Source organism: Rhinolophus sinicus, chromosome 15 (assembly GCF_057876585.1).
Source record: "Rhinolophus sinicus isolate RSI-liver-muscle chromosome 15, RSI-T2T, whole genome shotgun sequence".
NCBI lineage: Eukaryota > Metazoa > Chordata > Mammalia > Chiroptera > Rhinolophidae > Rhinolophus > Rhinolophus sinicus.
Genome location: NC_142515.1, coordinates 132,928,860 through 132,945,852, shown reverse-complemented (window position 1 = coordinate 132,945,852; position 16,993 = coordinate 132,928,860). Strand labels below are relative to the sequence as shown.

Below are 16,993 nucleotides of genomic sequence, written 5' to 3'. Positions count from 1 at the left end.
TATGAAACACAACCTACGTGCCTAAAGGGAAGACTTTAGAGTGGGAGAGAGCTGGGGAGATTTCCGCCCAAGGACAGTTTATTTTCAAGGTAACCGCACTGACAGAATACAGCACGTTTCCTCAGGGTAAGTTTATGTTTTGCAAAGCAAATATTTACTTAATTTTACAAGGTTCTGAAGCAGTACCAAATTTGTTAGACATTCCCTAAGAGTAAGAGAAGGTCGACCTCCTATAAATCCACATTTTGAAAAATATTTGGCTTTTTTAAAACGACATAACTGTATAGTCATCTGTATTTAGGAAGATTGTAAGTGGTTAATCGATACGTACTGAATGCTCTCGTAAGCCGGGAAGTGCTCTGAGCATGTTACGTGTATCCCCAAAACAATCCTAGCAGGCAATTGTTATGATGATCCTCGTTTTTACAGACGCGAAAACTGAGGCCTGGAGCGGCTGAGTAAGTTTTAAGCAGCAGTCGTGGATGGCAGTCAGCACACAAACACAGGCTTGGCGGTGCTCACGTCCGTCATCCTAACTGCTGGTTGTGCTGCCCACATGTACAGCAAGGGTCCTCCATGCAGAGGTGACCCAGGTCGGGGCCTCAGAGGCGGAGACAGTGCTGAGCCACTACCATCATCCACTATGCAGGACTCACGGGCTTGGGTCTGCGCCTCCTGACATGGCGTTTACACAACCAGACACGTCACATGCACGCGTGCAGAGACGGCTCACTGTAAATGACAGCTGTTGAGACTGCGGTTTTCCCTGGGGCCAGGGTCTGTGCTGACTCACAGACGATGACCATCTGCCTCACTGGCCGAAGGCTTGAGAAAGTGTGTCTGAGCTCTTTTCTGGGGGAAATTCTTCTTCCAGTAGATGGTTAAAGGGAGGCGTGGTTCACTTAATTTCCAGAGCAAGGGTGGGTGAACTGTCTCCGTCAAGGTCCAGACAGTAAGTGTTCAGGGTTTGTGGCCAGATGGCGTCTTCTGGAATGACCCAACTGTGATACAGAGGGAGGATGTGGCTGTGTGCCAATAACCCGCTACTTATGGACACTGCAATTTGCATTTTATTTAATTTTATGTCACAGAATATTATCGTGTCTTTGATTATTTCTCAGTCGTTTCAAAATGTAAGAAAACATATGCAAAGAACAAAACTGTTTTAGCTCAAGAGCAATCAACAGCCAGCAGAAGGCCAGCGGTATCTGCTGTCCCAGCTGCACGTGCAGGGGAAAGGGCCTCACACACGGAGCCCCATAAAATGGAGCAGGAGTGGCCCCCCCAGAGGCAGTGCCTCACACGTCATCCTCCTCAGGCCGGTGGGAGGCTCACACACGGCAGAATAACCTGCGTGCTGGGCCCAGGCCACCACGTGTGCACAGAGCTGTCTGCGACGCTCAGGAGAAGAGAACGCTGGTGTGATTCCGGCACGACCGCTGAGTTTGCACTGAAAACCACTGCAGACTAGAGGCAGCGTCACAGTGTCGGCTTATCTGCACTGGGCCGAGCAATCCCCTCCTTCCGCTGATGTCACTGTCCCCCTTCCCTTTCTCACAAACGCCAGCACCTCGGTCTCCCCAGCGGAGCCCCCTTTTGCCTTCTGCCTGAACCCGTGCATGCTCTTTGGATCGCAAACCAATGCTTGCTGCGTGTCACTTTGGCCTCTCTTTAGGATGACACCCCTCATGGGACACCCCGTTGGAAAAGCAGTCTCAAGCTCTCGGACAACCTACAGAACAAGAACTACGAGGCGTGGCCCAGCCGCGGGGTTTTAGGGTCCCAGGTGACCAGGGGACACTAAGGCCTGGGGACCATTGGTCTAGAGCCTCCGCTCTCATGGTCCACTTGGTCCCTACCCCATCGTTGCATCAAATGCTTTAGGAGGCGAGTTACAACGCGGGGAATACAGTGAAGGGACCCGCTCTGGTCCTCACACGCGCAAGGTCAGCCTCCTGCAGAAAACAGGGCGGGGCGACTTCCTTATTGAAACACATTGGGTAACACGCGCACCCACACTCACACTCACGCGCACCCACACTCACACTCACGCGCACACACATACACACGCGCGACGGACGCGCTCTCACATCCCCGTTCGCGTCCCCACGACCCAGCCCTGCAAGCCCACACCCACCCCCCGCAGGACCGCGCCGCCGGCGGGTGACGCCGGAACAGCACTCACCACGGCGAAGTCCTTGTTGAGAGCCATCTGCTCCATCAGCGCCGACTCGTTGTGGAACAGGTGGGGCTGCATGTGGCTCCACATGTGCGGGAACCACCAGAACTGGGCGGCCGAGCGCAGCAGGAGGTCGTCGCCCGCGTCCTCCTCCTCGGTGCCTGGCAAACACAGGGCAGAGCCCGTCAGCCGGGGACCCTGGCAGCTCACGGGTTCAGTCTGTCACGTCTGTCACTCTTCTTACCACTGACACTTACATCCGGGTTTGTGGTGTTCTGATACAGTGACCCTGGCCTGGTGACATCAGGGGCCTGGGGTGTGGGAGGGGCAGGAGGGGGGTGGTCCTGCACAGACAGCCTGGAACCTGACTGCAGGGCCTTTTATCACTGCCTTGCTGGGATCTGCCTGCTTAAGGTGGGAATGAAACACAGACTTAGTTTTAATAGTTTGTTTTTGTTCTAAAATTATCTACCCATAATTCTCTCTTACTGCGTTGCATAGGGGAAACCTAATCAGAGATGATTTTATTCTTTTTTCTCTCAAAAACATTCCTGCTGTAAGTCTGAAACTGAGCTGAAAATTTAACTGGTGAAGTTTGTTAATTTTCTTTTCTGGTTACAAAAATAATATATGCGCATTGAGGAAATGTAGGAAGCACACACTAGTGACATATAAAAATCAAAAACAAAACAACAACAGAGACCATCTTCCAGATTGAACTAGTGGACACATATTGGTATCTTCCTTTTAAATCTTTTTCTACTTATTTTTTTTCTAAAGCTGAGCTCATACTATATAAATACTTTTATGTCTTTAATGTTTTTGAGTTAACATCATGAACATAAACATTTCCCATTTTGATGTAAATATTTCATAAAATGTAAAAACTGAATCTATTAACCCAATAGAAACCCCACTTGAGCATTTAAACTAGTATTAATTTCTCATCGTCTAATATGAACATCTGTTAACAGTGCTCAGCGCATAGAAAGAGCTTTTCTCATGCCAAGGTGAAAAAAGAAGGAAAGAAAAAGAACGACTTGGTGCTAAGGGAATTCACTGTGTTGTAGCCATTCAAGAGTAGTTGCACTGTTTTGACAATTGTACAGTTCTTGTACGATTTTACAATATTCAGTCCAATTTAAAAATGTTCTGAATCAGTAACATAAGCAATTATTCCTATTTAGTCTCTAAACATGCAAACAAACAGGTGAAGTGAAAGAAACCCTGGCTTACAGTGTGAGGTCTATTTCTTTGGTTTAGTTTTTCAACACGGGGTGTAATGTACAGGTGGTTACCTGATTTCATATTCTTTACTTAAGTTAAGCAAATAAATATTAAAAGTATTGTTGAAGGAATCTTCGACAAATGTCCCATTAGGTGTCCTGTAGTCAAGAGGTCACCGATGAATAGAAGCACTGTGCAATGGTTAACGCATGTATTTGGAGTCCGTCAGCACCTGGGTTAGAGCCCCCGCCCCCCCATCTGCTTCACTGGATCTCGGACAAGCAACTTCTCCGAGTCTCAGTTTCCTGGTTTGAAAACGGGACCTAAATGCCTATCTCAACGGCTCCGTGAAGAGCCAATGAGATTGGCTGACAAAAGCACTTCACATTGTGACCTGCAGTCAGTCAGGACTTCATAAATATTAGGATCTCTTTCTTCTTAAAAATAATATCTACTGGTTTATCCCTGTGATGTGCTAAATTTCTATATTTTCTCACATTCTTAAGACATCACCTGCCTAGATTATTAATTTCTTAAAACCGGGGACTGGATCCCTTGAGCTTGCGTTGTATCTTGCCGCCTCTGAGCAGTGAATAAGTGAATAGTGTAATTCAGTCTGTAAGTCGGTGAACTTTAGAGTGTCCTGTCTGCTCAGTGCTTGCCGACTCTGTGTGTGTTTATATTCATGCACCATTTCTGGGGCACGGTCCATAATCCACAGTTCTCAAAAGGTGTAAGGACCACCGGGGTCAGAATTGGGGCACTATTATTGCAGTAACAATTGCTACTATACAAAAAGAAAAGACGTTTTGGAAGTGATGCAGTCCTATGGACAAGATGAGCAGGCAGAATTCTTACCATCTGTTAACTTGTGCTACAGACTTATAATTCATTGACTTTTATGAATATATTAAGGATATCAAATACTGGAATGCAAATGAAGAGAAGTTTATCACTTCCTCAGGTGTATTTTAAACATGAGGTGTTTTTGCTATAGACAGACTGTTTCTCGTGGCTATAATGTAGCTGACTGTGGTGCAGATTAGAAAGAATTCCTTTGTCACATGAGATTAGTGAATGGATACTTTCCGCACCCTTCTCTTGTGCTTTGCATCTAGAATGTCTGAGAAAGCTTCCACTCCCTTTAAACTCTGCTGAATGTTACTGGAAGTATCGGGAAGTATCGGGAAGCACATAATGTATACTGGGCCAGGAAGGAGGTCAAATATTGAATTTAAATAAAATTTTGCAGAATATTGATAAAAACAGATGCATTACCATCTAAAATCTTAGTAATTTTTACAGTAGAGTTTGTGTTAATTTAGAAATACTCCCTGCAAGGTTGAGGGTGACAGGAAGAAGCTCTTTCTCTTTCCCTTCATAGGTTAATTTCTTGCCAGCCTTTCTCTTGTGTTTTACAGGTTAGATAATTCAAAGCCACATGAAGCAAGCTTTTTCATGACACTAGAAATAGCTTAATGGAAAACATGATCCAAGTTACGCTGAGGGACTTTACCTGCAAAGCAGAATTTCAAAGGTTTTCAAGACCAACCAATGACAATATGAAAGTTTGACTCCCTGTAAATATTGTTCTGTACCTAACTTATCCTTAAATCACCTGTGAGAATATAACGTACAGTTCTCACACGTCTGTATGTAACATGGACAAGCCATTCAAGTGTCTGTGTTCGGAATGAGCCTTTCACTCCAACCCTGATCTAGACTCAGACACACATCATTCGTCATTAAAAATACAGTATTTTGGCTCCATTTGGAAGTTAATTCCTTTTAGGTTTTGAATTCCCAGAAAATAAAAACGGTTTTAATTCAGAAGTAAAACACTGAAGAATTCACTTTTTCGTTACCACTTTTGGAGGATGTGTGCTGAGATAATGCTATGTTTCTGAATTTCCTTCAGTTTTGCCAATGAGAGTAATTTTAGCAAGATGTGGCCTACAGGATTATCCCCACAAGGCACATTGCAACTTTAAAGTAAGATATAAAATTCCAGTGTCTTCATCATCACTTTCATACAAACATCTACCTTATATTTGCTCATTACGTATGAATATTGTAATTCCTAAGTGATGTTTCCAACTTTCTTTGTACACTGAATGTGGCATGGTCTCATTACTAAATAAAAAAAACAAAACTGTATTGAGATGAAAATTAATTAAAAACTACCTATAGTTCCAAAATTAGAAAATTAGAACCCTATGATTATTCATCATTTAATTTTTGATAATATTTGATTCATATACAAAATTCCTTTTAAAAGTAGTGGTGATAAACACTTACACAGTATTATCATTCCTACTTTGGAGATGCAGAAACTGAGGCACAGAAAGGTTAACACCCTGCTTACGTTCGCACAGCAAGTGAAATGTCAGAGCCTGGATCTGAACAGCAACAGCCTGTTTCCAATAGCTTGTCTATGAAACAATACTTTACCCAGAAAAGCAAAAGAAAACAAAGAAGAAATGTAATACTTTTTGTTTACTCTCATGTTTGAAAGTAAATCATTATATATAAAGGGTCATTTTTTGTAAGATGAACTCTCATGAAAAGGCCAATATTAATCCAATTTTCAATTATTATTCATGAAGTAGCTGAGCCATATTCAATGTATTTTTAATTACAAAAAATGACAATGATTGTCCCAGAATCATGTCCTACAAAAAATAACATTTGCAGCCCTTCCACCCTAGAAGGCATCTTCATGCTGTAATGTCTCCATTTTGCAACTGAGCTGTAGCCACAATTTCAATCAAGCTTTCAGCATTTCCAGACTACATATAACATGGCTCTCCAAACTGCACACTTTTCTTGTTTCCTTTTAATCAGTGATAATGTCTTTCCTCCTTCACTTTGGCACCCATGAGTGACTGACTTCTAGGGAAGGCTTAGTGACATGTGCTTTTGTGGGGAGGCTGATTTTAGCTTGTGAAGGACTGAGAAGCTGAACAGGAAAGAATGCATGGGAAATACAGACAAGTGAGTAAGTCTGAGGGGTGAGGGTCTGCTGTTATTACATGGGGTGTGTGTGATTCAATGTCTTCAGGACAAGGAGGCTTATCACCCAGCTTCCTCCTGCTGCGGGCAGTCAGGACATCCTGCGGGAGGATGCAGGCGGTGCCTGTGACAAGACCACCTCCTCACGGTTACACAGGTACACGTGTAGGGCCAGCACTTTCCTCTACAGTCAAAGGTCCAGGTGGGGACGTGACTATACAGGGAGCAGGTGTGCCCTCGATAGAGGGTGGCCCCCGCGTCTAACAACACTCAGTGAATGAAAATACACTTGCGTGGCACAATGGCATCCTGAGAATACGCTGTAGGTGCATTTCATCAAGAGCCAATCAACTGACGTTGCTGTTTATGTGACAGAAGTTAACCCCCTGGGACGTACATGCTAATGTGTCACTTAGGCTCTAAAGGGTGCTGCCATTGCAGCAGGACGGGGGGCATCTCTCCCATCACTTTTGTTAGGTCACTATCAGTGTAAGTGTCCATAAGGTCCTTTTGAGGGGTATCATTCAGTGTAAGCTTTGTGCCCACCTGGATAACCACCGCTGTGATAATAACCAGCGTGTCCTTCATCACCTAGTGTGTGTGTGCTGTGTACGTGACCAGGATTCTAAAGAGGAAGTGGGAGTGCGATAACCTTCCTCAACAGGAACTTGGGAAAGCCTGGCAGGCTTCACAGGCCCAGATGTGAGGAGTGAACCAGAGTGGGGCACCTACCCAGACGTACCTCAGCCCAGAGAAGGGCTTTCCTCACACTCCATGGCTCTTTAAGGCAAAAGAGTGTGTTTGTGTGTGAACTCCAAATAATGCCATGCTGTTCCCTGTGTGAGTAGATCCAGGCGTGGCATTTCTGCTTCTTGACTTCATTGTCAGTGCTTCTCGGCCTGAACTCATATCTTCCCGGGGCTTTGAAGAAGATGTACAAAACCACATCCCTTCAGTTTGTAAGCTGGAATAGCTTTGCCTGTGCAGACACAATGACCCAAATCTCTCTCTGCAAAATGCCCTTCTGAAACATGCAATCATTTGACATATCAACTTGTTTAAATACTACTTTCCTTTCTATTACTTTAAACAGATTTGCACGTTTCCAAGCAGGAGGGAAAAGGGACTCAGGAGAGCCGCTGCTGCAATATTCTATGAGGTCACACTGAGCCCTCTGGGGAAATGAGCTGCACTTGCCATAATTGAAGTGCTTTGCGTGGGGTGGTTTGAAGGACTCCACAAAGTGCCCGCCTGCAAGATGACACGGTGGAATGTCCTCACTGTGCAGTGACAACCGCAGTCCTGAGCAGAGCATGTGGCTGACAGCAGGACGCAGAATCAGGGTGGGAGGTGGGCTGTGGGCTCGTGATTATCTATTATGCACAAGATAGTCCTTCTGTGCATATGGTTTTCTCTGCACTAGTGCCAGGCATCCGATGCTGATATTCTGAAAATACTGGAGGTGAAGATGGCTGATGAGGTGAGAAATGTCTGAACACAGAGCTGTGCCTGGACACCAGCCACATTCTGAGAATCTGTGCAGTGGCTGCGCCTGTGGCTGGATAGACGGGCAGAATCAAGATGGACAGCCTGACTGTGATGGTCTCGGGGTGTGTTGGGCCAAATCACCGATAGTAACTGTAGGGGGAAATCCTGCAAGGGGAGGTAAATTAAGAAGGATGGCCCTTAAAGTCTACTACCTTTCATTGAGGCTATAAAATCTCTCTCATCGATGGATGATTTCCAAAGAAAAATAATAGGTACAAAACTGCCTGTCACCTTGACTATCTGACAATTGAAAACCAGCGTCATGATTTTGATTCACATACTGTGACTGTCACCGTCATTGTCGCTGTGCTTCCTACTCTACACTGAGACAGGAGACAGGGTCACATTTAGCACAATGCTTCTGGATTCTTCTACCCAAAAGGCCCTTCTCTTCCTCCTTTGACCTTGATTCAAACAGTGTTTGCCAAAGTCGACAGGCTCACTGCTGTTGGGCTCGGCTACTCACATATGCGCCCACGTTTTCCCCGTAACAACCTGCACATTCCATTCGCCTACTTGTGATGCATTTAAAATCCGCTCTCCTATTTATGCGTAGCTGCCTGCGATCATGAAGCCCCTTCTTACCTGTGTGGTAAAACTTCCCTGAAAATCCAAGGTTGAAGGTAAAATTTGCAACCTGAGTGCGCAGTAAATTTTGAGTCTCTAGTAATGCCTGAAATAAATAAGAAATTAACATGATTTTAGAAAAATAAATATGAAGCTTTGGGATGCCTCTTTTTCAAATGTGTATGCAAGAGTAAAACAAAATAATCTGAGCTTTGCTGCTTTCGGGGTTTTGGATGGGTGCTGTTATGTGCTATTCTTACTTCAGGTGTTATAGGCACTGTTGTTCTTAGTTTGATTGACGGTTACCCAGGTAAGAAACAGTTTAGTCCCAAGCACATTCTCCATTACTAAGATGCAGTTCTCTAACTCGGGGCCGAAACCACTTTTCATTTCTGTGTGAGAGGTTTCTTGAATTCCGGATTGTTATACTCATTTTCTTGGGAAACGTTTTCAGAATTATTGGAGGTGGACACGTCCTGGACTTGCTGGGAAGGAGGACTTTGTTTGAGTTGCAGTTTAGCATTTTACCTGACTGAGCTGCCTCCCCCACCCCTTTTTGAGGCATAATTATTGAGTTGAAAGCTTGGGTTTTATTTTACACACTGAAGAGCAATGTGCATTTTATAGGACGTTGAGAGCAAACGTTGGGGAGTGAATGGGAAGGACAGGTAGGAAACAGCCATTTTCTTAAAGAAGAATCTCTAAATGTGGCAAACTGCCCCTCGTTTCTGGGTCTGTAATTACTGCCGATGGACTGCTTGTCCGCAGACATGGTAAGAACGCCCTGATGGGAAGGGCGGCCCTGGAACCCACTGCTGTCCCCATGTCCCCACGTGCCCTGGAACCCACTGCTGTCCCCATGTCCTCACGTGCCCTGGAACCCACTGCTGTCCCCATGTCCCCACGTGCCCTGGAACCCACTGCTGTCCCCATGTCCCCACGTGCCCTGGAACCCACTGCTGTCCCCATGTCCCCACGTGCAGCGTGGCAGAGCTTGCAGCTCCTCGGGCTTTTCAGTTTGCTTATTGGTTCAGATGCTTTTTAAAATTTTTAATGAATTTTTAAAGAGGTCTCATTTTGTTCTGATGGAAATGAGAAACCCATTTCAGCTGGAGCTGCTGCCCAGCCGGGTCCTTGGCCGCTGCCTTCCAGGAGGTAACGGCAGCGCCAGAGGGTTAGATGACGTCTGTGCGGACCTCGTCAGGGAGCCCGCCATTGCTTCAAAGCTTGTGGCCCTAATTACTTATTCCCCAGAATCAAGAGGGCTCTTCTCAAATTAGTTTACTTAAAGGAAAAAAAAAACAAAGAGGAAAAGAAATGACCAAAAAACTAACAGGTAGCCAAGCTATAATATAGTCAGTAGTTGTCTACGATCACATTATACTGGTGTCATCCTGGCCAAACTTGTTAAAATATTATCAATTAAATAGAAAAAGCATTAAAAAATAGACCTCTTAGTTTCATTGTTACATGAAATATAAATACACATATATAAAACTTCTCAAAAAGAACTAAATATTTAAAAAAAAGAGTGAAGTGAACGAGGTCAGCTTATTGGTAAATGCTATGGAATAAAGCCTTAAAATAAAACATCATGCACCCTGTTTTCCTAGCAAGTTCTTTTTCCTGACTTTTGTGTTTTATTAATGCCCAGTCCCTGAGTCTCCATGTCTTGAAATAGGTTTTTTAAAATCCCCCCTCCCCTCTCCTCCGCACTGCAACCCCATCCACTCAATTTCCCACCTCTGAGCTCTTGGTCTGCATTTACGTACCCGCCACGCACCCTTAAATGCAGCAAATACTTCCTGCAGGTGCACGCGGCCCTGGGATTAGCACGCAGGCCTGACTACCTGAGAGGGACAAGGTGTGACACCAGTGTGACATACAGCGCCTGATAAATGCCACAGAAGGGACTGAATTATACCGGGGCGGGGGGGAGCTCACACATTGGACGCTTTCTTAGGGGCAATCTCATAAAGATCACACAGTCTATTTTCCCCCAACTTGCCTCCACTCTAGCAGGCCTCACTGTCTTTTTCTTGGGCTCTTAAAACACTATCATCTGCTAACCCTGTTGCCCTTCCATTTCGTCTCCTCTGCTGTACCTTGTAGACCCTGCAGTTGGGTGAAGGTCCCCAAGACAGCACCTGATGTCACCCTGTGGTCACGGCTCCCCTCAAACCCTTCCGCTTACCTGCAAACTACTAACCTGCAAACTAACTAACAGTCTCTCACTACTGTCGCTACAATGTACCAGGCATGCAGCTGCTTAGCTCAGTGCCCGGACAGAGTGAGAGCTCAATAAGCACTGCGCATGAGCGCTCCAAATGTCGTCTTCCCAGCAACCAGGTGCGTGGGGCCTCCACGTTTCCCCTTAACAACAGGCACTGCCAGCTCCCCAAGTCCTGTCATCTGAACCCCCACACTGTGTCCACTTTCCCACACCTGTCTCAGTCTGTTCCCTTTGCCCCGAGAGCCTCCAGCTGCCCCCAATCCCATCCCAAGACAGCCAACCGTAAAGCTGCACCCCAACGTGACCCATTCTGATGGAGCCTCCCTGAGGCCTCAGAGCTTTTCTAGCCACAGCCTGTCAGCATGTAATGCTGACTAATGTGGGAGTAAACATGACAATTTCAATAAGTGAAAATAAAACAAATGGACAAAAAGAAAAAAAGAAAATCCTAAAAGGTTCCAAGCCTTCCTCCTTCAGTGTAAATAACTGTTACTTTCGTTTTCAAAATTCCAGGAAGGGAAGTGTCCATGTCTTTCAATGGTACAGTAAGAAAGGCACAAGCAGTAATGAATACACACAGAATGACTTGAGTTAGCCCTTTAAACCTCCCCGGGATCCCTGCATTAACCCTGGTTTACAAATGGGGAAAACAAGACACAGAGACATGGAAAGCTCCAGTCAGGTTCTGGAATTAAAAGTGTCTGACAAGCAAAACTGATACGTTTCTTGCTCTCAGGTAGCTTACATTTTTCTTGAGCACACAAATGATACACATGGCGAATCAAGCAAATGACTATTTAATAGCAAATGGTTACTAGGGTGCAAACAATAATTATGGTACATGCTACTGTTGTGCGGGGCGGCCTGCGGGGTCTCTGCTCCCGCTCCCCACATAAAAACGCAGGACGTGGTGAGGCCAAAAAGGAACACCCACGGAGCCATAGGTAGGGGAGTCATACCACTATGGTCTCACTGGAGGCTGGGTTCACCGGACGTGCGACCTGCTGTCCATTTTTCTGCCAACAGACCGATGACTCTCCTCCACTCTCCTCGGCTCTCCTCCTCTGTAGCCACAGCAGTTATATTAGTGGCTAATTGGCTAACTGGCTACAGCTGACGGCCAATCAGCCACAGCCGACGGCCATCTACTACCCGAGCCAGCACCCCTCCACGTGAGGCCGAGAGCCTGTAAACTACTTTCTGGGGCTCTGTCCCCACAGCTACTATCAGAACCACCAGAGAGAACCTACGTTTCCACAGGATAGACAATGAGGCCTATGGACTTCTCTCTGAAAAAGTGGCAATTTAGCTGAGGTCTGAAAAACGAGAGGCCAGTCATGCCTGGTACTGGGCTCTCGGAGTGAGCGCCCCAGGCGAAGGGGCCAGTGACACGAGGCAGGTGTCAGGAGGGACCCGGGTGTCTTCTCTACTTCCTCTCATAAGGGATATGATTCTTCTGCCCAGTGCTGACAAGGAACTGCAGAAACTTTGGAGTGAAAACAGGGAAGCCATGCAGGAGGCTTCTGCAGATTTCCAGTAAAGACACGGCTGCGCCTGGTGGCACTGGGGACGGAAGGACGTGAGCAGTGCAGTGTGGTGGACGGACGTGGGGAGGAAGCAGAGTGGGATTTCACCATTGATTCCGGTTCCTGGGCTTCCTGAGCTGGGGGATAATCAACACCCCCACAGGAAGGCTGGTGCTGAACACACTGTCGCTCAGAACAGGAAAGACAGCACTCTCAGTCCGGCAGCTCCCCTACTTTCCCAGCTTTTCTCCTCATATTGGAGGGTACGTTTCAGGAGCCAGCTACAGAGGGGAGCAGGGACAGGCCAGGGCAGTGGCCTCTAAGCACAACCGCTGTGACAATGGGAAGGTTAAGCACCGATGGTAAGAAACCGGCACAGACAAGAGAAACACTGAAAATCAGTTTGACCTTGTAAAATAGTATTAACTCATGTCACGTAAGTGAAGCGTTTACATCTTCTGCTCTACTATGAGCGAACACAATGGAGGTAATATAAACCAATAAATCAGAAGCGCATTTATAGTGTCCTAATTTTTACTGGATAGTGTCAGCCCAACATCCAGGTGGCTTCCAGTCCCTTCCCGGTGGCTGTGAGTGGAACTGTCTTCTGCTCTAGACTTGGTTTCTGGAGCGTCCTGGGCGGCTCTGTCTCCACAGAATTGTACGCCGCTGAGCAGTCCGCTCTGAAAGTGTGTGAAATCAGCGTGTTTCCTTGTTAGTGCTCGACGCTCTTCCTGGGCTCAGTTTCCTGGGCGTGGACAAGCCCTGCTGTTCTTATCAGCCCCAATCTCTCTTCAAGTCCCCACTTTCTCAGTTTCCATCCATGTAGGTCGCCTCAGACCGTGAGTGAGTCCTGCTCGCTGTACCTGTTTCCATCTTGTCCATGTTCAACCTAATGGATTGGAAGTTTGAATCAGATAAATAAATCGGAATCAAATATGAACTCATCTGACCCTTCAGATAGTAGTGCTCAAACGGCTGGCGTGCTCCTTCACAAGACGCTCCTCCACACATAGTCTTCAGTTATACCATTTAATTCACTTTTCCTGTAAGCTTTGCTCCGAAGTCTCCATCAGGACCTAGAAGACTTTCTGAGTAGTGAAAAGAGAGATTGTGACTTCAGACTTCATTCTTTGTGTAGCACGGTTATTTCCTTAAAAGCTTTTTGTAAAGTTATGACAAAAATGACCGTCTTATTTTCCCTGGGCCACAGTGTGTAAGTAATGACAGACTCATAGGAATACCTTACGTGGGACTTGCCGGAGGATGTGGAAAGCAAGTCGTCATTGTCAGCCCAGTGACTGAGAGGTGGCTCCAGCAGTGACCACGGATCTGGTAGCTGAGAGAAACACACATGCACACACCACACAAAACAGTCAAACCTTTATCAGGGGAGGGAGGGGGATAGTTTGTAATTGAGACTATTCCAGGATTTCTCAGCCAGGACCTGCGCTGACCTGGCCCAAATTCTCTTTGCGTCCGGTTAGAACTTTAAAATGCAGCCTGCCCCACTCTGCATGAGCCGACCGGTGTGTTGGGGCCACTTCACAGAAATGCTTGACAGAAATGCTGTGACGGCCGTGACACCCCCGCCTCCGGGCTGCCCTGGGGTCCCTGGAGGCAGGGAGCTGGGCTGCCCTCACTCCTGAGTCCTCACAGGTGGTTTAGCCATAGAAGAGGGGTTAAGCAGTGGAACAGGGATTGTGACCATGGAAGAGTGTTTTCTACACCGCAATCCATGGGTCACGAGGTCTGTGAACTTTAATAATTCTGTGAAAAAGTAATTCCACGCTCAAATGTTTAGGGAATGCTCTATATTCTTCTCCTCTTGGATGCTTCTTGATTCATAGTAAGATACTGAACTCTTTAGTAGGAAAAAATGTATTTATTTTAGATTTCCCCCAAAACTATTCGCCAGTACCACACGCTCCCACTGGCCCGAATCTGAGACGCACTGTTGTGGGAGAAAACATTAAGTGGACGGCTAAACCCTGGGAGGCAGAGGTGTTTTCTGGGGTCAGGCATCATTGACTAGATACAGTTTCCTAGTTGGCATCCAATCAAGTTTCAATCCTTGTCATTTCCTATGAAACGTGACTCTGCAGCCCAGCCCAGCCAGGGGACGGCATTGGCTCCTGCGAGCGACCTATACAATGGAGTGTCTTCCATTGCTGCAGGGCTACTGTCCCTACAGAGCTTCTGCTTCCCTAATAGGATGAGGCGGTGGGGATGCATTTCAAAGCAACAATTAAACTTTTGTAAATAAGACATTGCCTCTTGGAACATTTTTTTCCTGTTGAGAAATTATCAGACACAACTATTAAGCCCTTCTCATTAAAACATTACTTGTTCCTTACAGACAAGAACTATCCCTAAGTATAATTCTCATTTTTCAGGCCTTAAAAACATGGAAGCCTCCAAGGCCACTAAGTCCTTCATCAAGGTCAGAGATCGGCCTTTTTCCTGTGGACGACACCCTGCTTTCCTTGTGGCTTGTCACCTCCGGTTCCCAGTGTCGCCCTCTCCGCACTCCGTGCGCGTCCGGTGAGCTGACGTACCTGGCACAGCACCGACGCACAGTAGCTGTTGGCTGGTGCGGCAGCTGACGTCTCTCATTTCGCCTCTACAAACACTGGCTGTGCTGTACTAGTTTGCAGTCTCTCCAGGGAAGAGGTAGGTCCTCACTCATCAGCGATATTGTATCATTATTTCATTCAACATTGTGTTGTAGCAATTCCAAAATGTTCCTTGAGCACAGGAAGTATACTTTGTGTTCCTTTTTATACACCTCCAATGGCCTCAGCACATCCCAGCTGTCAGATGTTTAGGGTCCAGGGGCTTCAGAGACACTGGCACAGTGAGGCAGCCAGGCGGGTGCCATCACAGCTCTCCTAAAATGTCCTGGAGCCTCAGAGGGGAATTCTGGAGATGGCGGGTATTTGGGATTTTAATTTCAAGTTCCGTCTCCACAGCCATTTCATTCAAGATTAAAAAGAAAAAAAGATTGCTTTCTTGTCACCTTCCACCATCCCTGTGTCACAACAGTGATGGCTGCACCGCTGAAACTACCTGGGGATGTCTGCAGGGTTTTAGCTGCCTTTTCTGTGTACAGCTGCTTCTTCCCTTCCGTGTGATTTCATTCCCAATTTCTCTTACTCCAAATATAAATGAATTTCAGGTTAAAGTCTGCAGAACATTTCCAGTGGCCAATGTTTCCCTACTCCAGATGATTCATTTAGACTGGGCTTGAAGATTACAGACCATACACTTTAACTTTACTCCTTAACTTGCTGTTAATAAAAAGGAACACAGCTCCGCTTTGCTTGTATTTGCTACATTAACGGAGTGAACCTGTCAAGTTACAGTCAGGGCAGAGCGAGAGATAGTAAATAAGACCAGTGGTAACGGCGGGAATGGTTGTGTGCAGTCATGAGCCCATTGGTTGATACTCTGCTGCGCGTGACCCAGGCAAGTCGGCCCTTCTGTTTGGTGGGGAGGCGAGCGTAAGTGGTGAGTTAACAACTGGCTCACGCCCTGCAGTGAATATATCTGTCTTCTTTCTGAATGGGAAGGAGATCTATTTTTATACATCTTTGGGCTAATAAATGAATAAAGTACATCTAATAACAAATTTATTACTTATTATCAGGGTCTAGTCCATCAGCATAGTACATGATAATTGTTTAGACTTTTAAAAAGTACCATTCTACTAGAATATTGACATCACCTGGATAAAGGATAGGAGTGCCAAAAAAATAAATAAATAAAATAAAAAACCTCCCCTTGATGACTTAGAAAACAAACAAAAGAACTATTACTGATAATAGAATTGAACATATAATGATTAGAGTTTTTCATTTAGTCATCGTAATAGCATAGATTCAGTATTTAGCAAATATGAGTTTATGTAACAGGTGAAATTAAAAAAATGTATTTGCAAATGAACACACCTACTTGTAGTGACCAAATGCACTTTAAGTGAACACCAAAAGCTTTATCTCCACTAGGAATGTGTGCTCAGCAAACAGTTAGTAATAACTTCTGTCTTCCAAGGAGTGTCCTGTGGTCCTGCTAACATACTGTGCCCCTTGAAAAATTATATATATATGTGTAATATTAATTGTATAATCTCACACACACACACACACACACACACACACACACGGTATGCATGTGAAAACAGTTCTGTTTCATTTGCGTGCTATTTTACCACATCTGAATAAATCTGGATTAGTTAAAATTTTCATGATCAACTTCATAAACCTTTGGAAATTTTTCATGATACATAGTTGAACACGTTGCAAGTACACATTCAGAAACATATACCTTTAAATGCAAATCACAAAAGTCATTTCCAAAGGCTAAATACCAAATTATGTGTCAGTCTATATACAATTAAGGCATTAACACTTATTTATTGTTTAAGCTCGGATGTGAGAGCATCTTCTCATTACACTGTCGGCGTGGTGGAGCTACATCTATGTTTAGGTTTTGCTACAAATGCGGACACACATGTCATTATCTACATAGAACCATGACTTGGTTATAGAAACCACAACCTGAACACATCATAATTCATGGAATAGATACTATTTTAAGGTAGATTTTTCCTGTACGTAGTAAACAGACCGTCTTCCAGTGAGCCTCTCCCTATGACAAAAACTTGAGTTTCTAAAAGAAAAAGCTCCTTTGAGAACTTGT

At 45.4% G+C, this 16,993-nt stretch overlaps 1 protein-coding gene across 6 annotated transcripts in view; it reads right to left on the bottom strand.

Annotated features, from left to right (window-relative positions):
- The window catches only part of LOC109460175 (N-heparan sulfate sulfotransferase 4), a 281,773-nt gene that overhangs the window by 98,829 nt on the left and 165,951 nt on the right, over positions 1-16,993 (bottom strand). For 5 of the 6 annotated variants that reach the window (XM_074338571.2, XM_074338573.2, XM_074338574.2 and 2 more), the window contains 2 exons: positions 8,552-8,639; positions 2,186-2,340 (listed from right to left, as the gene is read on the bottom strand). The exons of the other annotated variant lie outside the window; for it this stretch is intronic. In XM_074338571.2, coding sequence (XP_074194672.2) covers positions 2,186-2,340; positions 8,552-8,639 — 243 coding nt within the window. The remainder of the gene's footprint in view (positions 1-2,185; positions 2,341-8,551; positions 8,640-16,993) is intronic. 6 annotated transcript variants of the gene reach the window in all.